The following is a 24422-nucleotide window of genomic DNA, read 5'->3' as shown; positions in this document are numbered from 1 at the left end:
TTGTAAGCGGATAAAATTGATCTTGATTTTTTATATGGCCTAAATCGTAACACTGCAAGAATGTGCTTTTGGATAATGCATTCTGGGCATTTGCTGCTGTTTGTTTGTGTCTTTTTGTTTTTTTCAAACCCACCAAGTAAACTGAAGAGGGTCATGGCTTTGCAGAATACATATAGTTGTGATCTTAACCAGGGAGAAAGCCAGGTACTCCCTGCACTGCTGCTACCCCACCCCACTCCCATCAAAAGCACAGTCCAGCTGCACAATCCCACAGGTCTAGCTTTCTGGACTAAGAGTTCAAAACATTACATTCAACAGTGTTTGCTACAGGATATTCACTTAGAAAACTTTAGAGCTTGAAGGCTGCAAGCACCTTATGCTCATTTAAACAGTGGCTCATTTCAAAGCATCTGACATTTTATAGTAAAATGATTTATAGACTTCCACACATTAGTATTTAAAAGGCCTCACTTTACTGCCTTGGGTTCCATAATGGAAAATAGCCAGGATATAAATGTAATGAAATAAACTCTGGGGTTGCGGCGCTCATCTCACTTTACTGGCCGAGGGAGCCGACGTTTGTCCACAGACAGTTTTTCCGGGTCATGTGGCCAAACCACAGCAGTGCACGGAAACACCATTTATCTTCCCGCTGGAGTGGTACCTATTTATCTACCTGCACTCTGACGTGCTTTGAATCTGCTAGGTTGGCAGGAGCTGGGACCGAGCAACGGGAGCTCACCCCATCGCGGGGATTCGAACCTCTGACCTTTCGATCAGCAAGCCCTAGGCTCAGTGGTTTAGACCACAGCACCATCCACATCCCAAGTAAAAGAATATACAATCTCAATCATCCTTAAATCGGCCCTGCAAAGTAGGTTAGTTTGTCCCCATACTGTAAGTCGGTCGGCTACAACAAGACATGGTAGATTGCCTAAGGCTATGTAGTGAGTTTATGGCAGAGGCAAAGTTAGCCAGACAAATCAGACCTAGAGCTCAATCTCATAGTCACAAACTGTCTGTACATAACAGCTTTCAAACCTGAAGTTGTGAAATTAGGGCTGTCACCTTATTAGTTGATTGGCTGAGGCTTTTAAAATAGATTAAATCTGTTTAAGAATGAATCAATAATTTATTACGGAAGGGAAGCACATATTTTAGTTGATACATGTAGTGATCAGAGAAGGCATCATGCCAGAAGAGGCACAAAGAATAAGTGTGGTTTTTGTATAAACGTGAATTCTTAATACTCCGTGTGTATTGCCCAACTGATCAGGGACAACATTTCAGTCAATCAAAGAGTTTATTGTTGCTTAAGAACTGACTAGAATCTGCAGCCTTGCGTGACATTTAATAATGCCAGCCTTTGCCTATCACTAATTAGGTGTTGCAAGTTATGGCTAACCAATGCCTATAAAAACGATTCATCAAGCATTGTTCAGCCATTCTTCTTTGCATATATACTTCCATTATGCATCATATCAAAGGCTTAACCAAAATGTTATTGATTACTTTTGCAAAACCTCAACACTAGGTAACTTCTGTCTACAGTTTGTTATAGAGATCTGAATGGCTCATTGAGCATGACTTCCACATACGCAGGCAATCCTACTTTCTGAAAGAACATGAGATAAGGTTACCCTAATCCTGTCAAAGAATTACACTATTTTGCTTTCCTTTTTATCCTCTCAAATATCCCCCCTAGTTAAGAAATTAACATTCTCTCTCATACAATTCTTACAGAAATTGTACTTTTACTTTTCGGCATCTCTTGTTAATTACATGATGTTATCTGTTATAATCTATTCATGAACCACAGATAACTTTGGCTACCAATAAAAGAGAAAACTTAGCATAAATTGCTTAGCACAAAGTTAATCTTATAAAGCAAGGCATAAAGAGGATCTAACAGCTATTATATGACTTATCAGCTTTCCTAAAAGGGTCACTCTATACTTTTTTTCAAAGAGACTAATTAAATACCTTAACAATGTCATTGAAACTTCATGAATCTTTCAATAAATTACACCCTGTCTCTACAACATGTTTTCATTTATTAATCTCACTTAACATGCAAAGAGGCTAGAAGAATGCCACTGACACCAAAGTAGGGATACTCTGTTAATTCTTATTAAAAATTGTATAAATGCAAAGAATCAGTGACTATAACCTGTGACATGATTAAAACTATAGCTATCTGTCACAAAATGTTAATCCTCTTACTTTAGCATCCACTGGACTTTGGCTTTTCTTGAGTAAATGACCTTAGTTCAATTCAATCACCACAAGGTAAGATGCACGCAGAAATGTAACACGCAGATCCCTTCAATGTAGGGCTCCACAGCCATCATGTTCTCGGCAAACTACCATGCCCAAATGCATGGTGGCTTTGGGCTTCATCATAAGCTTAATTTTTTTCATTTGACTTGAGTTCTGCACCAATTAGATGCATGCAAAAAGGAAGAAGGGTCCAGTCTCTGGTTCTTATACCCAAGGGTGACTTACTGTATGTGGAAGAAGTAGTATTTTAAAGTAGGTGAAATTCTAGATTGCTTTTTGGGATGACAAGCATTCCCATTTCTGGAGGGGAAATGACTAAAACCATTTGGAGCATGGAGTCACTAATATTTAGATGAATTTGAGCTCTGTCTTTCCACACAAACTGAATCAGGGGAGGTTGTACAAGTGCTGGAATCTGGAGGCAGTGATGCGCTGGAGAAAGCCTAATAAACTGAGGCTGAATCCTAACAAGACTGTGGGTAAGATGGCTTTGGGGTTTTAGAATTAAACAGCAGCCAGTTTTGGATGGGGTAGTTCTCCCCATAAAATGATATGTGTGTAGTCTGTGTTTATTCCTAGATCCTAAGTTGTTACTGGAGACACAGGGTTGCCTCAGTGGCAAGGAGTAGCAATGCCCAGCTGGAGCACTGCAATGGGGTCTATTGCAATGGGGTCTATGTGAGAAGCTGCAGCTGATGCAGAATGCTGCTGTCCATTTGTTATCCGGAGCAGTAAAATGGGAACACGTTACACTAATCCCGAGCGCACTGCAGTGTTGGTACTAATACACAAAGCTTAGGACCTGAAGCAGTGCCTTCTCTAGTACTAGTCAGCTTGGGTCTTGAGATCTGCTCAGGTGGCCCTGCTTACGGTACCCTTCATGAAGATGGCCTGTGAGGAGAGAGACTCCATCAGGCAAGGCCTCCTTCCACCTGCCTTGCTCCACCTTCTAGTCTCTGCTTCTCAATTTGTATTGTATTATTTTATGTACTATGGCTTGCCGTTGTTTTATTGATTATAGTTTAGAAATTATTTATTGTAACTGTTGAGTGGATTTCTGTTTAACTATTATATGTTATTATTATTTAATACTATTCTAATGATTCTTGAACATTACTTTTTTGATGTAGGTTGCCAATTTTAAAGTTTTATTATCACATTTTTGTATTGTATTAGATTGTTATAAAATGTACATTTTTTGTTTCTTCAGCTTGTAAACTGCCTTGAGCAATGTAAGATAGAAAGATGGTATACAAATTTTAAAAAACAAAAAACTATATGGCCCAGGGGGAAACTACATGAAGCTAGGCCTCCCGCAATGGCTAGCTGTCCCCAATATTGTTTTACTTCTGTGAGAGTTTAAGACCTGTTTTTGCAAGCCTTTGGAGTATAGTATGAGAGGCCCTACTGTATATTACTGTTATACGATACTGTACATTGTATTTTATTGTAGAGTTGTGCTTTTAACCTGGAGGAGGTGAGTATAAGGAGGTTTAAAAACTGGAACTGGCTATAACTTTAAAAATTATTACAATGCAATAACAAATGAAGAATTAACGCTTCAGCTATGAATTTTAAAGAAACGTTTCTGAAGTTGGGCACTTTTTTGTGTTGCGTTAAAGGAATACTGTTAGCCATTCTGGGCTCGTGTGATAGGAAGAAATAAAATATTAATACCAGCACACATTTTTGCTGGAACTGTGCATCTGGGGAAATGGAAAGATTATATATTAGACCTCAATAGAATTTGAAACCAGGGTTTTTTGGATGGTGGAAGGGAACAAGAGAACAAAAATATACTTCTATCCAGAATTCACCAAGCACAATGATGTGCCTCTTCTTTTGTTGCCAGCACTTCTTACTCATAAGGTATACTACTTCCAAATATGGAGGCTCTCAGGGCAAATATCCACTAAAAGATATCCTACATAAATTTGTATTCTTTTTTAAAGGCATCTTATAGTAATAATAGTGGTAGTAGCAGCAGTAGTGGTGGTGGTAATGCTTCCTGTTTCACTGTACAAGAAATTTGTACATGAATCATTACCCTTAGTGGTTTAGGGTCCTGCACTGTTCCTGCTTAAATTCTATTTAAAACACACACACACACACCAATCCACAAGCTAAACATGCCTGTTCCCAACATCCTATTCCATACTGAACTACATGTTTCCTCAGATCATTAGCAAACATTCCTGCATACTGAAAGCAAAGATTCCCCCCCCCCCCCGCGCAAAAAAATGCATGGTATATTACGGGATCTTGATCACCAGGGACTCCTAATATATTCCTGGGGAGGTTTATAATCCACCCCCAGCTCCTGACTATTTTAGACGCACTGTAGATTGAAGGGCAAAAGTGAGGTCACATTTATTTCAACACTTCTGTAGCATGGCGCTTTTGTGAATTCTGATGTTCTGGGATTCGTTTTTGTGTGTGTTTGTAACGGTTGCATCTGTCACGTGAAAGAGTGGACAACTGTTAATTCAGCTTCATTTTACCGTTTGTAAGATCATGTGGAAAAAAACACAACAAGGGAAAGGGTTGCTTCATTTTTAGAAGTCTTCTTTGCCGCTCTTGTTTAATAGCTGTTACCATCATATTTAGCTTCTGCTGCTTCCCCTGCAGATGGGAATTCACTGATATGATTAAATTTGATGGTATGATAATGTATGGTAATAGTGATTAATCAGAAGCCCACTAGCAAATGGAGGGTGTTTGTTATTATGTCACCTGCATTTTAAATTGCATTTTCCCTCTGCCAGCCTGACACTGTTTGACAGCGTATAGAGTGGGGGGGGGGGTGTTTGGAAATCTTGCACTACATCTGCTTGCTACTACTTATAGATTTGATAAGAGAAAACACTCATCACTCTGTCACTATTGTAAGTGTTGCAATTATAGGGCTGCGCGGACGAGTTGTGAAAATGGCAAGTCCTCATAAGGAAAGCTTGCCAGTAGATGCTGAGGAAGCTCAGTTGCACATCTGTAGGGGCTATAATAGGAGAGAAATGTAATTTGATTCAGCAGTCTCATTCAAACATGATTTGCATGAAATGCTGTATAAAGCTCTATCCAAGAAATGTCAATCATGACCACCTGATACCTTGTATCATGTTAAAAAGAAAACAAAATGCTTTCCAGACTATGTGGGATTCGCCACCGCTGCTGCACAGTAATAGAGTGAAAATTTCATTTACTGCTGCTCTTCTAACAGCACCGCCATAGCAAAAGCACAATCACTGCTGCAACAACACAGAAGGGGTTTTCTCCCGCAATGCCATTTGATATCTAACGTCTAAACAAATATTATTGCTACAATCACGTAATACGTAATCTCTCAAATGCTCAAAATAATGTCGGTCACAAGACACTCTTGAAAATGTACTTATTATAAAGGCCTATTCACAAATTATATTTCATCGGAACAATCCTCTACTCTCCAGGTGTTTTGTACTACAACTCTCATCCACCCCAGTCCACACAGCTGCATACTGAGCCAAATACAGACTTGGCTCTTGGCTTCCATAATGTGTGGGAAAGATTCTTAGACAACTGAAAAAGCAAGCCCCTCAACTACTAGAATGAATGATTTATTAATTCTGTGGTCTTTCCCAAGAGGAATTTATCTTGATCAACCATTTCTAAAGGAGCTAGGGAGGAACATACTGCTAGTCATTTTGGATAAGGTCAAGAACTTCTTGTTTTATTATACTACAAGAATTAAAGGTGACAAAGAAGAAAAAACCCTAATTTAAACAACTATGTAAACATATGCTCATATGATATAATGAAGAGACACGTATGTGGCACTGGGAATGCAAATGTGTAAAAAACAAAACAATATTGAAATATGAACAATTTACCGTATTTTTTGCACCATAACACTCACTTTTTTCCTCCTAGAAAGTAAGGGGAAATGTCTGTGTGTGTTATGGAGGAAATGCCTACGGGTGGCAGGCCTATGAATTTTCCTCCTCTAAAAACTACGTGCGTGTTATGGTCGGGTGCGTGTTATAGAGCGAAAAATACGGTATATGATTTCTTTGAGTTGCAGTAACTTGGGCTGTCTAAAATTTTCTAAATGCACTGAAAGCGGTTAGTGTCAGAACTCTGCTCTTGGAGTTTGAAAGAAACTTCTACCAGTCTGAAGGCAAACACACTTCCAATTGGCTGGTCACTATGACATGTTATCCAAAATTAACAGATCATTGTTATGGACCCAGTTCAGGAGATCATCTAAGCTGCAGAAGAAATCCTCTAAGCTATGTCCTGAGGCTCCCTTTCTGTGGAATGAAGAAGGAAAGCTTCTACTCTCATTTTTGAAGAAGAACTGCAATTCTGCATTATGTGTGAATTCGGGGAGCTGTTATTTATTCTAACGAAAGTCGGTCCACAAACTGGGTGGGACGGGACTACAATTTCATGAGAGAAACATGGAATCCTGACTTCCAAACTAGTAAGCTATTTGCTATTAGAATTCAATCCATAATTGACTGGCTACAGAAAAGCAGGACTTTTTTTCTACTTTTCTTCAGTTTAGGCTCAGTAATGATGCTGTTTTACTCCTCCCTCTCCCCTCAACTTCTGGCAGCAGTGCATGGCAGGAATAGCAAAATGGCAGCCCACAGATTAAGGCTGGCCTCTCAAGCACCTTCTGGCCTCCAAAGGACCTACCAAATGTGTGATTAAACAACACATTCTACTAGTTTTACAATGTCACCTGCAATCTGGAAAAACAAAAATCACCATACCACCAGCCTGACGATTCAGGAGATCTTTCAGGAACTACATTCGTTCCGCAGCACTTGTTTCCTCTCAGTAACATCATATCAGCAAAGCTCATGTGCTCTGCATCTGAATACCCTACAAGGCAATGCCAACTCAATTATAGAACTGGATCGTCCATGGGTCACTGTTTGCACCTCTGAACAAAATACAAGCAGCAACCGAGAATATGGACTAGTCATCCTTGGCCCCCCACAATAATTTATTCTATAGGCATTATGCAGTTCATCTAATAATGGCTACGCATATATTATACTCATTTTTTTAAAAAAAACTTTCAAGTTTTGTTGACTGGCATTATCTACAACTTGAGTGTTTTTCAGAATGAAATGTGACTGATGTGTAACAGCTATCAAGTTCCTATTTCAAATGGGCAGTTGCTCTACAAAAACCTTGCCTTAGTTTGGTAAAAAGTAAGGCTGTCTCATTCCTTATATGCATCCATTTTCTGTAAAATTAGATAAATGAAAATACACAGAAAAAACAGACACAATAATTGATTATGTAAGGAAAACTAATCATCCTATTCAAAGACCATGGATGGTACAAATCCACTCTCACATTTTGAGGTGTACATTTTCTACTTGCAACTAATTTTTTGTCTTAGAATCTACGGTCAAGCAGACAGGCTGTGCATATATGAACAATTATTTTATAGCTAGTTTTCCTAAAGCTTCTTTAAGTATTCAAAGGGAACTCGAAACACGTGGTCCTTCCACAGTCTGGAAACAATACCCATCTGGGAATTTAAGAGCATGGCATCAACAATACACAACTGACACCCAGCAAGATCTCTCCCTACCATCATAACCAGGAAAGATTGTGCAAATGCAGTACAGAAGGCAGGGATGTACTGGGCGAGTAAATAAACTGACTTCCTGGCATTATGTGAATGGCTGGTTCTTGGATCCATTAATTAGTAGCCAGTCAGTTCAGGATGGAGTAGCAGTCCCCATGAAAGAAGAGGTGTGCAGTCTAGGGATACTCTAAGATACCAAGCCATCACTGGAGGCCCAAGTGGTCACAGTGGTGAGGAGTGCCTATGCCCAGCTTCAGCTATTGCACTACCTTCAAACATTCTTGGATAAGGACAACCTTGATACTATAGCTCATATTATTCAGTAATCCAAACTGGTATCAATGTGCTCTACATGGGGATATCCCTGAAGATGGCAAGGACTGGCAAAGTGGGATTATATGACATTGATCCTGAGAAGAAGAACTAATGTCAGAGAAGTAAATCAATCAAGGAGAAAGAGAAAGTGTATTTTAGAAGCCAAAAATAAGAAAAGGGGGTAGAATTAGCCAGTGTCAACTCAACACCTGCTATTAAATGCTTAAAATAAGTACAAAACTAGTACAGAGATCGTTATATTTTCCAAGCACAACACATTTTAAGTATGACCTTTTTATTAAATTAGCATTCCTCCTATTTATATTGAAAAGACTGTAATGAACAGGAAAGTCATTTTTTAAAAAAATCATTGCACTTTTCTATTTTAACACTCCCCATTGGAGAGAGTGGCTCAACAATTTTACAATTAAACAAAATTAATTCTGCTCTCAGAAATTCATTGATCTTAAGCTTCTAACAAACATTTTCTACTGCACAGATCATTGTCAATATTTACAAAACCTTAAAATTATATTTCACTGGCACCGCTTTTATTTGCCATATTAATATTTCTTTGCAAATGTATGCTTATCCATATCAGAGAAGAAAAAACAGCTGCTACTCACAGGAAATCTCTGGGGTCCTACAGCAGGTCTTGGCTGGTTTGGGACTGGCAGCAAGGGCACTAAAAACAAGGAGCACACCTTTTAAATCAATTTGTTTTAGCCAAGACTCTAGGCCATTTTTATAAGCAGTCATATTCATAGGCAGCTGCTTCCCCGTTCTTCCAAATAGCTGCAGGCAGGAAAAATTTACTAAGAGCATTCAACAGGGCAATTGGGATTCAGCTAGCAAAGGCAACACATGAATTTTGTACAATTAAACAATATATATGTGAATGAATGATCAATTATAAAGTTAACTTGTCGTGTTGGTTCTGAAGTAGGTGTTACCCAATGACTGGACTTAAAAGATCACAAATAAAACAAATTGGTACCACTTCCAAGTATCAGGCACAGTCACATCTCTGGTTGCAAACGGGATCCGTGCGGAAGGCACGTTCGCAACACACAGCGTTCACAGCCTGAAGCACCGCATCTGTGCACGCGTGTGACGCGATTCAGTGCTTCTGCGCGTGACGTCATTTTGTACTTCTGCACATGCATGAGCGCTGAAACCCAGAAGTAACCCGTTCCAGTACTTCCGGGTTGGGCGCGGTCCGCAACCTGAAAACGCGCAATCCGCAGCGTTCATAACCCAAGGTATGACTGTATTCAAAGAATCTAGATGATTTTGTAGTTCAAATACTGGAATGAATGGAAGGAGCGAAGCATGCTGAAATTTTAAAGTCAGCATTCAATACACACACACTTGCTGGACTTGCCTGAATGAAAAATGTTTTGATTTAATGGAAATGTTCTCTATACGCTGGCAGTAAACGCCAAGGCAGTACAGTTGTACCCTGGATCTCGAATGCCTCGGCTCCCGAACAAATCAGCTCCCAAATGATCGAAACCCGGAGTGTTCCAATTTTCGAATGTTCTTTTGGAAGTCGAACATCCGATGGGGCCTCTGATTGGCTGCAGGAGCTTCCTTCCTGCAGCCAATCAGAAGCCGCGCTTTGGTTTTGGAAGTCGATCGAACTTCAAGAATGGATTCCAATCAACTTTCAAGGTACGACTGTATATATATATATGACGGAATAGACCCCTTTCCCCTACTTCAGCAATACCCCATCCCTTTCATACAAGCACACCTCTGCATAAATGAAGGCAGTAAAACAGAATAATCACAGAATTTTACTCTGCGAACCACCCTGAGACCCCCGGGGTATAGGGCAGTATATAAATTATCATCATCATCATCACCACATGTGAATTGTACTTATAGAACTGGAGGGGACTGCTCCAGGACAAAATTATAGGCTGTTTATAGTGTTGCTTTCTGACAAAATCTCACCTTGTACAGGCGATACTACAGTTCCTTTGAAGTGTGGGTTTATATGTATGTTTTTTGGCTGCTGAGATGTCACTGGAGGAGGATTCATCAGCATTCTTGGCGCTTCTAGCTGGGGTGGCATATGCATCCCTTGAGGCGGAGGTGGCGTATGAAGCTGAGGGGGAATGGGTAACAGACCCTGCAACTGTTGTTGCTGCTGCTGTTGTTGTTGTTGCTGCTGCTGCTGCTGCTGCTGGAAGAGATTCCTAATGGGCTGTTGATGACGAAATATCCTTTCCGAATGTGACTAAACAGAAAACACAGAAAATCATGTTTGCTTGAAATTGTAATCACCTTAATTTTTTTAAAAAAACCAAGAGGCATCCCCTGAGACTACTGACTACACAAACTCCTGGAAGTTTGATATCCACAGGCTTATGAGCCATGATAGCTAAATGGAAACTCCATGTACACAGGAAGCCCAATGTGTGGGGAGGGAGAGGAACCAGCAGCAGACAAGCCATTGCCATCAAGCTCTACTTAGCAGCTTCTCAGAAAGTGGAGGCTTTCAGCATCATGATTATAGTAGCTACCAGTCCCATTCCTTTACGTTCTCCCACCAGAATGTTCTCCCACTTAGAATGCTACTACTGCAAACTTACCCAGCCTCATATCTACTCTTGATATAAAAGCTACAGCAGCTTTCTGCGCTACATGGGAGCCTTACTGGAAACTCAGCAAAGTTAAAAGCAGTTTTTGACTACTCCTAAAATAGCTTTCCCCCCCCCCCACCCCGGCAAGAACTTGGGGCACAGGATCTCTCAGAAACCTCAGGATGGGGCAGTGGAGGAACCATGCTCGTGTATATGCTCTGCCAACAGTGGCTTGGACTTGTGTAAGGGCAGGCACAAACGAAAGTGCTCACATTCCCATCAATAAATGAACTATTGAATTCAACCTTAAGCAGCTTAATGCAGTCAGTGTTTTCAACAATTTTGCTTAAATAACTAAAATTCACCAACCCTGACCACCATAATCATTGCATTTGGATACCGTAACAGATGTCTGGGTCGACAGCAACGCAGGCCTGTGATCCTTCATTCTTCCCCTTTCATTGTTGTCTCTTCTTTGTTCTCCCATCCCACGACACATTAAAGGCCCTCCTCTCCTTCCTCCTCCTCCTCCTCTTCTTGAGCCATAACGCCCCTGCTTCATTTGCCTTTCCCTCTCTTCAAATTCAAATAACGCTGCTTTGGCTTCTGCAGAAAGTTCTATCAGATGAAAGAAGGGGACGCTTTTAGATATTTACCAGGAGGATTAAATGGACTAATGAAGTAATAAACATTTTTCCCTGCAGCCACAACAAAATTGCACAGCCACCCATCACCCCGATTATAGGGCACACACATTACTTTTACCAGATCTTTTTAATTTGCAAATAGAAATGCATCCTTGCATTTATCAAGAAAGAAATGTTTTATTGTTCCAAGAGTGGCTTACAGCTATTGAATTTCTTAAAGCAGATTTCCACCAACATCTCAAATCAGATTGCAACTAAATTTGTTTTTTGGAATATAAGCACTTGCGTGTCGGTTTGTTGCTCTTTCAAGATTCATCTGTGAAACTATTTTTATTTTTCCTGTCTCTCACAATAACTTTAATGTGGCATACTATAGATAGCAGAGGTTGTACAGCTATTATCTGATCAGATTTCATTAAACATATCAATAACAGGTGTGCTTTAAGTAATATGGAAACAACAGATTTCCAGAACAGGTTGGAAAATGTGTATAAGTAAAATGCATCAAGGTGTATAGTTGAAATGGATCTTATAATTGATTCCACGGCAACTTCCTGGATCAACATCAGTACCACCACCTCTATTTTTTTCGATTTAGATATCACTACAAGGATTCCCTTCCAGTTGAAGAAAATCTCAATAAATTCAATCAGAACTGCCTTAGCAGAAAGTCAAGCATTTGCTTTTCTTCATTTTCCCAGGCAAAAGGGTTGTGGGATGAACAAATGCATACCTTTAAGATGCAAACCTCTGCAAGCAGTTTTAAATAACACACAAAATGTGTTTTACACACATAGCATAACCATAGTATGCTTTCATTTTAGTTCCCAGATGTTGAAAACAGCCCTATACACGGTCTGCAGGACATCTCCAGCAGAAAGGAGCTCTACAACTGTATAGAGAAACAATTTCTCTGGTTCCTCGGCAGAAGCTAGAAGAAAAGTCAAACATCTAATCCGCAATAGATGGTAGAGGACAAACCTGAGCCTCAAGCTGTGGACATGATTTGATAGAACTAACACAGCTCTCTTGCCTGCCTGCAATTTCTTGTTGCTTATGGATGCCTGACAAGTGTTTATATGGCCTGAAGGAAAGTGAGGCCACCGCCTTGCTGAAGGTCTGGGTCTGGCCAGTGTCTGGATGGGGGAACTACACATAAAGCTTGATGGATTCCATTACAGACAAAAGGCAGGATATAAATGTAAGAAAATTAATTAAATGCAAGGCTTTGCTAGTGCTATTTGAGCAAGTTAAATGCCTCAGTTTTACCACCATGGAGGAAAATACTTTTCCCTTCATTCGAGGAAAAAAATAATTCAACTTACTTCAAGCATGCCTTTTTCTATAATCACAATAAAGTTTCCATTACATAGCAGACTGCAATGGAGCTCACGGCTTAATTTTTAATTTCATTTTGAATTTGTTACTTAAGGCAACAGATTCAGAAATATATTTGGGGCTATTAAATAAAGCAAAGCCTGGGCAATACTAATGCTCAGTTTCTAAACTCTCGCTGCTCATTCCAACACACACACACACACAAATGCTTAGAGGTTTTCTATTGAGTAAGCAGTATATTAATTTTGTTAAATGCATATAAATAAAAATGGAGTTTGGCTATGGAACTCACAACTCTGTACTTCCCATACCTGAAAGCTTTTCCCTTTCGTTTTTTGTAGGAGGAAGGGGGCTTGACACCACAATTAATTGCTTCGTGAAAGCTTGCTTTATGCAACCAAACTGAAGGAATCTGGTATTTACAACTGTGCTGTACAAGCAAACTGACAACCTTGTTATGCAGTTCTATTACTTGTGTCTTTTGTAGCCTTTTGTAGGCTTGACAAAGGAGCACAAAATGCTCCAAATGACACTCTCGACTCTGATCTGATCCTGCCCCACAGAATCAGAAAAGTAGGTTTTCCAATTTAAAGAGCAAGAAGGGTGTGCAGTTGAGTGCATAGCTCCGTTGCACTTGCTACATAGCATACCTCCTCATCAAGCACTTCTCTCCCAATCAAGCTCACTTCCAACATCAGAGCACAGCTTAGAAAAGTGCCTGGGGAGACAGACTGCGGGGAGCCAGGCCACAAACAGAGAAGGGGACGACACCCCCTGAAAACGAAAACTGGAAATGTGTGTAATTGCAGTAGCTTCACAGCCCTCAGATCCATACAGTTGGATTTATGTCCTTCCCAATCCCCAAAAACGCAGGCATACTACAATACAGCCCTATTCATTTATTTCAAAATAGTATGTGGGGGTGTGGACAATAAGGATGCCCCAGCTGGTAGGGAAAAAACAGAAAACCTGCTCTGGTATGAGATCTTCATATCTCAGAAGGACTGCCCAGCTTCCCAGCTCCACCAAAATGATTCTGATTAGAGGTCTCCCTCGGGAGGTTGTGGACTCTCCTTTTTTGGAGGTTTTTTTAACAGAGGTTGGATGGCCAGCTGAGATTCCCACATTGCAGAGGAGTGGATTAGATGACCCTCCTGGTCCCTCTATGGTTCTATGAGGAATGCTCAGGAGCAGTCCACATGTGCTAACACATCTCTGCTAGGGCAAGGAAGCAATTGCTTCAGGGATGTAATGAAAGCCAGCTCCCCCCCCCCCCCAAAAAAGAACAATCCGGGGAGGAGGGAGAAAATGGGCTCTTACTCCCCTCCAGTCAAGAGTTTTTGTTTTGTTCTGTGTTTGTTTTTTTACACAAGATGGAGAGAGGGGAGAAATCATTTCCTCAAGAATCCTTTATCCTCTGCCTTCCACCCATAATTCCTTATTCCTACTGGTGCCATTCTCAACTGTTACAAGTTTGCCCATGGGTATTCATTCATTAGAAGCCTTTATATTCAGCTTCTCCTGCACTTGGGGTATCTCACACCTTTGAAAGCAGGTATCTATAAAACAGAGGAAACATCCATCAACAGCAGGCGTAGGCAAACTCAGCCCTCCAGATGTTCTGGGACTACAACTCCCATCACCCCTAGCTAACAGGACCAGTGGTCAGGGATGATGGGAGTTGAGAGCCAGTGTGGTGTAGTGGTTAAGAGCGGTAGTCACGTAATCTGGGTAACCGGGTTCGCGTCTCCGCTCCTCCACATGCAGCTGCTGGGTGACCTTGGGCCAGTCACACTTCACTGAAGTCTCTCAGCCCCACTCACCTCACAGAGTGCTTGTTGTGGGGGAGGAAGGGAAAGGAGAATGTTAGCCGCTTTGAGACTCCTGAAGGGGAGTGAAAGGCGGGATATCAAATCCAAACTCTTCTTCTTCTTCTTCTTCTTCTTCTTCTTCTTCTTCTTCTTCTTCTAGTCCCAAAACACCAGGAGGGCCGAGTTGGCTATGCCTGATCAACAGCGTATCAGACATCCCTGTCCCAAGGTTCTGCTCCATGCTTTGCTTCCTGGTGGAAGATGGAGCATGAAGAAGAGTACCGGATGAAGATCTTAACTGGATTGGATCACATATGAGAAGTGGTATAAGACAAAGCTCTGTACCTAACATGAAAGAGTAGTACCCTCGAAAGGAATTGTTGAATTACTGAGAAATCTGACACCTTCACATGAGCAACGAGAAGGGATCCAGAGACCTTTATGTGATCCACTGCATGAGGACTTTTCAGCTGCCATTCCCACTTCAGAGCCCATACGCTCTCATAAGAACCTAAGAGGAGCCTGTTGGATCAAACAGCCTGTTCTCACAGTGACCAACCAGATGCCTGTGGGAAGCCTGAAAGCAGGACCTGAGTTCTCCCCACCTGTGATTTCCAGGAACCAGCATTCAGAGTCATGATGCCTCCAACAGTGGAGGTGAAACACAGCCGTCATAGCTCATATTGTACACGAATCAGTCTAATCCTCTTTTAAAGCTATCCAAGTTGATGGTCACCACTACTTCTTGGGGGAGTGAATTCCAGAGCTGTGTACTGTATGAAGCACTTTCTTTTGTCTATCCTGAACCTTCCAATATATAGTTTCATTGGATGTCGACAAATTATAGCATTAAGACTTTTTTAGAAATCTGAGGATCAGGGAACACTCCATAGCAGTGTTGCAAGTAGCTACTACTAGGAGGGGGCAGGATCAGTAACACCCCCCCCCCATGCACTCTTTGGGCCATAGTTCCCAAAACACTATTTTATATGCAATACAATATGATCTACTCTCCTGAAAACTCTTTCAAGCCAAGAGATTTCCCTTTTCATTTGCAAAAGCAACACTTAGGAGATGCCTCTGCTCCATTCATGAGGGAAAATGTTTAACATATTTTTGCCAGCAGACACCCAATCTTAACTGTAGAATTCTTTCACATACACCTAATGCAGTGAATCAGCAATTATTTTTCTAGTGCCTCCAAATGTCAAGATTAATTTTGCTATCCTTGGTAATAAAATGGTTTGAAACGACATCTTTAATCAGCAAGTAAGAATGCTTCCCTCCAATAGAGACAAGCTGTCACGAAAGGTCACCAAAAAGTGACAGGATGGAAATTACGTTTGTAATTTCCACTGAAATATTAATTTCTCTTTTAAGTGTTTTTTCAACTTATGTCTAGATTTTAAAGTAAAGAAATGTAGCTATACAACCAAGTTTCATTTCTATACCCGTAATTCCTATTAAGAGCAATCAGTACTGAAAGGAAAGTAATATTTATTACGCCAGTTCTACTACATTTTTTAGTCCTATTAGGTTGATCCCTAATAGACATCAATTATTGCAGATCTTTTAACGGCTCCAGCTGACAATGACTTTTCAAAGAAAAACTTGGGTGTAAGATACAAAATTAACTGAAAGACTTGTATAAAATACGTCATTTTGAACTCTTTGCAAACTGCTAATCAGTTTGTTTCATTTTTCATTCAACTTTTCATTTTTATTAGCTATGACATTTTTATGCTATAGTTTACTGGACCATGTGAATATACGTCAATTAAATGACTATACATATATATTTCTATGTATACTAAATAATCCTTCTAAGCAGGCCCCACATAGGTAAGAAGCATTTACTAATCTCTCAACTACTTTTCAGATTAGAGGACAGAAAGTGAAAGTGCTTCTGCAATTGTGGATGTTTCTAGGCACAACTGATTTCCGCTAGTAAGTATCACAATAACATCCTTTTCCAGCTGAATTCTGCCTAGATAGCAGCACGATAACACATACATACACATATCTATTTCCACAATCAGAAAAATGATATTTTTATCTACATTATCCACCTACCTATTTCTGAGATTAACTCAAGGTGCTGGTTTTAGACAGACACCAAAAAGTCAGACTTCTACTAGGAACAAGACCTTTTAAGCTGTGGTACAAACCTCAGGGAGGCCAGCCACGTTCAAACACTCCACAAGTTTCAGTTTTCAGTCTATATCCTGGTTCTTTCAGTTCAATTCAAACTCTGCCTTTTGATGGGCTGTATGCATTTTCATCTTTTATTATTGGGAGGAAGTGCTTATGTCATCTTGGGTTTCAGGAAACAAAGGCAAGAGGAAGCTGAGTGTAGTCAGACATCCACTCTGGACTTTAAGAAGGCCGATTTCAAAAAAGCTTAAGGAACTACTAGGTGAGATCCCATGGTCAGAAATACTCAAAGAGAAGGGAGTCCAATGGAAGTTTCTTAAAGGTAAAATATGGAAGGCACAAATGCAGGCAATTCCAACAAGAAAGAAAAGTGGGAGGCATCTGAAGAAACAGCTGCACCTGGCATACCAGTAGTACATGTGAAAAGCATTTAAGGGTCTGATTGAACCATAACCTTAAAATGAATCAACAGTGTGATGCAGCAGCAAAAATCAGCTAATGCTATTCTAGGCTGCTTCAATAGAAATATAGTGTCAGTTGTGGTTCTCCCTTGGTCAGACCACACCTGAGCTACTGAGTCCAGTTCCGGGTGCCACAATTTGAGAAAGATATTAAATCTGGGGTGTGTGCAGAGGAGGGCAACCAAGATGATCAATGGTTTGGAAACCAAGCCTGATGAGGAATGGTTGAGGAAGTTGGGCATGTTTAGCCTGGGAAAGAGGAGAAATCAAATTTATCAAACTGTTTGATAAATCAAGACCAGATAATCCCATATGGTTCATAACCTAGAAACCTGAAGTTATTCAGCCCAATGCAACACTGGTCTCTAAATCTGTATTGTAACACCTATGAACCTGAAATTTCAAGCCCTGGCTACCATATCTGCAATGATTCCTGTTTCATGTACCGAACTCCTCTAACTGAGACCTGGTGAGTTCACATTTCCTTTCCTCAAAAGCACACTACTTTATCCCACCTTAAATATTTTTATTTAAATGGGAGCAGAGTATTGGTTTTGTTTGTTATTATGGTATGTATTTTTGTGTTTTTATATTGTAAACCACACTATGGTCTTTGGGTGAAAGATGGTATAATAATAATAATAAATACTAAATATAGTAAGTAAAAATACAGAAATACAGGGGGCAGTACTAATGCATACAACGGTTGACATGAATATGTGAACTATAGAGCTCCTTCCTGGAGGCTGCCATTTGCAGGTCTCCCTCCAATCAATCACTGTTTAAATGCCTATGTTACTTTCATAAGAGACCTGAGACAGTGATGCACCTTAAAAGGGTATATCTATTATTATGATTTATTAAATTTGTATACCGCCCTTCACCTGAAGATCACAGGGCAGTTCACAACATGAAAACATAAATACATAATCAAACAAAAACAAACCAATAACCCCCCTCTGACAAACACATTTAAAAGGCCACAGAACAGTTAATCAGCCGAAGGCCTGATTTGCAAAGAAACATTTTTTCCCTGGCGCCTAAAAATACGTAATGATGGCGCCAGGTAAGCCTCCCCAGTGACAGCATTCCACAAATGGAAAGGAAAGGCCTGTGCTTGTGTGGCCAATCTCCAGACCTCTTGTAGAGGGGGCACACAAGGATGGTCTTAGATGATGATCACATGGTCTGGGTTGGTTCATTTGGGCAGAAGCAGTCCTTGAGATAAGCAACAGAAAACACACTCCTGAGGTTGTCGCATCATGGGATAAACCAGCATGTTCTGTTCTCAAACTACACAAGGCCTTTGTATTGATTCCGAAGCTGAGAACATTTCAAAAGCAGACTTGTTTGCATGTACTTTTGCAAGATGGCACACTGAGACTGTAAATAATTCAGTAGCAATCCTGCCGGTTCCACCTCACTATGATGACAGCATAAATGTGAGAGTTCTTTCAGGAACCATCTTTAATCAGCCAAACCTTCTAGAAAAGTGTGTGTTGGTGGAAAGACCTGCTCCCATGCTGAGCAGACATTGCGTGTCTCCCTAGAGATAACACGTTTGTTCCCAAATTGGGAAAGAGAGACACATCTAGACGTAACCAAAAGTATATTCTTTTACTTATGTAAAACTGATGTGAGACCCATCAGACAGATATTCACTGTTCCTGGACATTTAAAAAGTATTTTCCTTTTAACAACTTTGTTTCTTGGACACAGTAACAGTCTCAGTCACCATTATGAGAGTCATCCAATCTATACCAAGGAAGGAACAGCATATTCCAAAAAGAATTACACCGCTTGCAGTATTGTTTCCTATTAGGAGTTTTTATTTTTATAATTTAGGCCTTCCTACCTTGTGCCAATTGCAGCAACCAGATAAAAACAATTATCAACCTAATATAATATGGTAACACTTAATGTTAATAGTAAGCATGACTGCCATGCAGATTTAAAATAGATCATGTAAAAATGGCAGGTAATGGGAGCTTTCAGTGCAAAGGATCAGTGCATCTGGCTGTTAACCAGAAGATTGGTGGTTAGAGCCTACCCAGGAACTGCTGTGCGCAGGATTTCTTCATTGCAAGGGGTGGGACTAGATGACCCTTGGGGTCCCTTCCAACTCTTATGATTCTTTGAACATATCACTTTTATAATCTATGATAATAGAAGGGCATTTGAAATTGGAAATATCAGTTATTTGCTCCAGAAGCATCTGAATTTTAAAAAATAGCTTCTGAATTAATACAGTATTTTACAACCATTATGAAATCACAACCTCCTCCTAAAAGTAAAGTAGTTTAAAGTGGGGAGGGAATAGAGGAAATAAAAAGAAAGCTCCAGCTGCTCTGCTATCAAACTCTGGGGCAGAATTACACAGCCAATAAACAGAATAAATTAATCCTGGCAAAATTAGTAATGGATTTACATGTGCTTTCACCTAATGTCCAAACTTGAATTTCAGAGTTACATACACAGAATTGAGCCTCAATGTGCAGCTATTGGCTACTGTTACATGAACAAGACTGCACGAACCTCACTTTTAAAATGACCGTAGTTACCCATTGTGGCCAAACTTGGGGGGAACTGCAGTTCATTTAGCCATAAGTTTGGGCGTAATAGGGAATCGTCACTACTCAAAAACTAGGAGCCTTATCTTCTGATATCCTCATGGCTCAAGGCTCATGCAGGCTCATTCATACAAGTCTAAATCGGCATTAGAATTAAACAGGCCCATTGTGCATTTTTTTAAAAGGCAACACAAAATTGAAATGGTAGGGGAAATAATTTTTGTTACTTGCCACTAAAACTCTATTACAGACCAACTTACCAAACACTTTGGTTTGTGTTTCTCTTTGGCCACTTTAGAGTAATGCTTACATATTCATACTAAACTGTACAAATAATGTGTTAGTTTGTTTAATTAAAAGCACCTAAATTCTAGTGCCATGACCACTAACCAAAAATCTTACCCAAAGTTTCTGGAATGTTTCGTCGCTCTCTTGTTACATCCGAAAGTCTAATGATTGTTCCTTCTTTCCGTTCAGTTTTGAAACGTAATCGACCAGATTCTTCGTCATCTTCCTCTTCTTCATCAGACTCTTCTTTGGTTTCTTCTTGAAGCTCTAGGTTTTCAATAACCGCCTATTAGCACAGGAGGAGAAGTGTAAATTACTGGTCGGGTAGGTTTTCAATATCCTAGATTGAAGTTACTTTACATTGGCTATCTTTGCACATAGTACTAAATCATGATTTAGTCTTAAGTGTTTGACATTAACCCGAGCAAAGTCTGAGACTCACATGCTTCCTCCTCCCACATGTTCCTATTTCCCTTTCACATAAACTTTACTTGTTCTGTCATATGAGCCCAGATATTGCTGCTTAAAACCCCAACTCTGGTCAATTTAAAAGCAAACCAACTTATGAAGACAGTGTGTATAACTAACTAGTTTGCTTTAAGCTACCATCTCTGGTTTGTACAAAACATGCCGATATTTGCTTATTCCGATCCTGATCCTACTTCTTGATGTGCTGCAAGAAAGCTCAGTAGCCTATAAAAAAGAAGATTCAGCTAACACCATGAACTGAATCCTAGCTGCCTGGTGTTTCTAAGCCCTTTGTGAACACCCACCACTATTATTTGATTAGAATATTTCTAGACCAGAAAAAAACAAAAGGGGAAGATGTTTAGTATTAGGTGTAAGGGCTAGCACCCACAAATGAACAGCCACTTTCACACACTAATATAGTCTCATCAGGAAGCATGACAAAGGAGGAGGGGGAGCAAGTGGCTATGCTTACCAAAAGGTACCTAAAGCCATCAGTACAATGTAGCCACGAGGAAAGCAACTGTAGGTTATGAAAAATACAACTTCATGTGTACAGTTAGGAAATTCAAGCCAATATCCAATGCTTTATTGGACAGTTTTTGCCACATGCTCAAAAACGATAAAGGAAAACTAATATTACAGGTGAAAAAACTTTTAGATCTTGGGACTCGAAAATTCAGAAAAGATGGGGCTCTGGAGCTGTTTAGCTCACTGAAAGAAATGGAGGGAGGGATATAAATGCACTGTATACAAACTTGGGGTGGCTAACACAACAGAACAAGAAACATGAAGGAAGGGAGGAGGTGCTTATTACATACGCAGTACATTCATTCACCATATGGAGTTGAAATGAATCAAAAATGATAAAAATAGTGGCATATTCAAATGCTGTATTATTCTATTATTTGGACTCATCCAGATGCCTCAGCACTTTAAGTTCAGTCACTTTACTTTCTAAGCAGTTTTCAAGCCCTTGCAATTCTATTCTCTACCATTGTAACACAAGTAGAGCATGTGCATTTTGTGATACAGGAAATGCTTTAAACACACTTAAGAAAATACAACTCACCATGGGCTTTAAATGCCAAGTGAGCCAGTGGGTTCTGAGGAAAACACTAACTTGGGTGATGAGCCTTTATTTAAGATCATGAAGAAAAAAGCTAACTGCCTGTCAAACCATCTAGCTAAAGCTCCAACTTCCTAGTTTAAAAGAAACTGAGAACTAGGATGAAGAACCTTAAATCCAAAAGGATAATATAATCCCCTGCCTCAAATACTGGCGGAGAAAGCTAAGAGTGGCAGCTAGTCTCTTGCAGAAGAGGGGGGAAATAAAATGCGTCAAACAAAAATGAACTTATTGCTCAGGTAATAATTGGTCTTCTCATGGACGGCTGCCCTAAGTCACTCTGAATTTCTTGTCTCCATCTGCTGGCAAGATGTCTGTTCATCCAAAGTTCTTGAAGTGTCAAGTGTCAGAATTCTTGTGGCATATAGTATATGGCATTTTTATTAAAGGTTTGGCCTTGCTTAAGGCTTCATAACCCCTTGCCTCCATGGCCCCTCCAACTCTGAAGTGGATAAGATAGGTCAGGAAAAGAGAACTTTCTAATGACAACTCTTTAGAAGACTGGCTAACTAAAATCTTGCTTTGCCAATATTTCAACTGAAATAGGAACCACTAGTTTAAATTTAAACCTCTTTACAAGCAGATGGCCAGTGATGTCTGTTCAATGCAGATAATTCCCTCCAATGTTTTGAGAGCCTGAAGAAAATTAAATTACCATTGTACATAAGTGGCTCTAGAGAGATGAGTCAGTTCCACCAAAAGAGGAAAAAAGTAAACACAAATCAAGAGTTGTTATCACCATGTACAACTTATCAGTTGTGCAGCCCTACTTGTAATTAGGCTTATTTAATTACAAAGTGATGCCAAACAGGTTTATTTTTGGCCAAGAGCATACTAGTTCATGTTTCAAAGTCGCTTCAGGTGTTAATAAGAGAATAATGAAGAGAAAAAGCATAAACTACTAATTATAAACTCATACCACAGCTAACTGCCAACACTCCAAAAGATTATGTTGACGTACAAGCTAAGGAAACTCATATATGAGAAGAAAAAGTGGGGCTGGCCAATGAGTGGTCACGTGCAGAACTACAAGTAGCTGTGAGATCTGCCAGAAGAGGAGAAACACGTAACAGTGGGAGTAGCGGATGAGGAGGAGCTGAGCATTCCAGGCTTACTGTGTACGTGTCCCAAGGCCCTCAATGATAATGGCAACTGCTGTCTGTAGCTTAGAAATGTTGGCCATCCTGACAAATAGAGCCGCTCATAGACAAAAGAACATGTTTCAAAAGGCAAGGCTAACAAAGAATCATTGAACAGCTCCTCCTCCTATCTTTTCCAAAAAGATTCACATGAGGACTGCCAAGAACAGACGCAAACCAGACAAAACCACTGACAATTCCTGAAATACTTTTCAATCCCTTGTGCTAAACAGTATTTTGCCTTTAGGATTTCACTTCTTCAAAAGTACCTCTTCCGACTCATTTGGAGGTGTCTGGGTGTCAGCAACCTCCTCCAATTCTTCTTCAGCTACATATTCATGCTGTTCAATTGCTTGCTGTTCACTGTAGGACTGTATATAATCTTCATCCTGAAATAATTGCATGATGAAAATGTTTTAATCTTAAAATGCTTCTGCTTGTGGGAAGAAGCTTTGGGAGGACACAATTTCCATCTGAAGCTGCCTGGGTCTCTTGGTCACAACTGACTGTTCTGTCAGAGCCAGTCTTAACTAAGGTTCCTTCTTAACCAGAATTTAAAGCTGGTTACAAGGAAAACCAAATAATGTTAATCATGATTTTAATGTAACACTTAGATGTGATTAAGGCTGAATAAGGAAGGGAAGAGGGAATTTGAGCATGTTAGTTAAAAGGAAGGGTGAGGGAAGAGATTGGGAACCTTTATGTTTGGTAATGGTCCCAAGTAGCATGCTCTAAGTTCAATCCATGTCGTAGGTACTAATGTCTCTTGCACAAACAACTAGTTTAGGAGAGTATGAACTATGAGTGGGAAACCTATGACTCTCCAGATTGGACTACAAACTCCATCATCCCATTCTGGCTCGGCTGAAGGGCCACAGGTGCCACCAGCCCTGATTGTTTCAACACAAAAGGATGGTTTCAACACAATAAGTTAGGATTACTATAACCACTGTAGCTATGAATCATTATGAACTAAATTAAGAGTAAATAGCACCAATTCCTTAAGATGTTTTTCTTTTCCAATTTTAGAGAAGGCTCTACTCCATTCATAAGCAGTGCAGCACGACTATAATCCAACAGTTTTGCCAAGAAGTATACTTCTTTCCCTTTAATATCATAACATATGCCCACAGAGTTATTTCTAGTAACTCCCAGCTACTAGATGCTTTACCACCTTGCACAACACTTTTTGACATGCTTTACAAGAAATAAATGAAGCAAGTTTAAAATATCAATGAATCTGTTGCTTTTTATAATTTTTTTGTACACAATATTTTGGACAAACAGATAGTTATATTATTTTCAACTCAAGTTGGGCAACCGCTTCAGCAACTTAAACTGAAACAATTATGCATATGACATTTGGTGAAGTAACCTCCAACCTCTTTATTCAGCTTTAGACAGTTCTCAGTTACAAAAAAAAAGAGGAGGGGTGGAAAGGAGCAAGCAGGACATCAATCACTTTGGAATATTAGCACCTTAAAGATGTCTTTAGCAGGTCAATAATCTTTTCACCTTCGAAGGACTTTATCAGATCGTGTCTAAAGCCTGGATAAAAGCTTTTGCATTAAGTACTTCTAACAATTGGCACTGTCTCCCCACCACACAAAGCTGTTTTTTCCTTAAGGATACAATCCTCAAGGT

At 39.9% G+C, this 24422-nt stretch overlaps 1 protein-coding gene across 4 annotated transcripts in view; it reads right to left on the bottom strand.

Annotated features, from left to right (window-relative positions):
• Positions 1-24422, bottom strand: part of RBM33 (RNA binding motif protein 33) — a 93288-nt gene that overhangs the window by 53036 nt on the left and 15830 nt on the right. For all 4 annotated transcript variants that reach the window (XR_014517414.1, XM_083466644.1, XM_083466643.1 and 1 more), the window contains exons 6-10: positions 23048-23167; positions 20157-20328; positions 11174-11391; positions 10142-10427; positions 8809-8867 (exon numbers count right to left, since the gene is read on the bottom strand). Coding sequence is in view for 3 of the 4 variants with exons in the window: in XM_083466644.1 (XP_083322770.1) it covers positions 8809-8867; positions 10142-10427; positions 11174-11391; positions 20157-20328; positions 23048-23167 (855 nt within the window). In the remaining variant the exon portion in view is untranslated. The remainder of the gene's footprint in view (positions 1-8808; positions 8868-10141; positions 10428-11173; positions 11392-20156; positions 20329-23047; positions 23168-24422) is intronic.

This window comes from Podarcis liolepis, assembly GCF_965112155.1.
Source record: "Podarcis liolepis genome assembly, chromosome: 12".
NCBI lineage: Eukaryota > Metazoa > Chordata > Lepidosauria > Squamata > Lacertidae > Podarcis > Podarcis liolepis.
The sequence above is the reverse complement of the archived record's forward strand: the minus strand, read 5'-3'. Positions and strand labels throughout refer to the sequence as shown.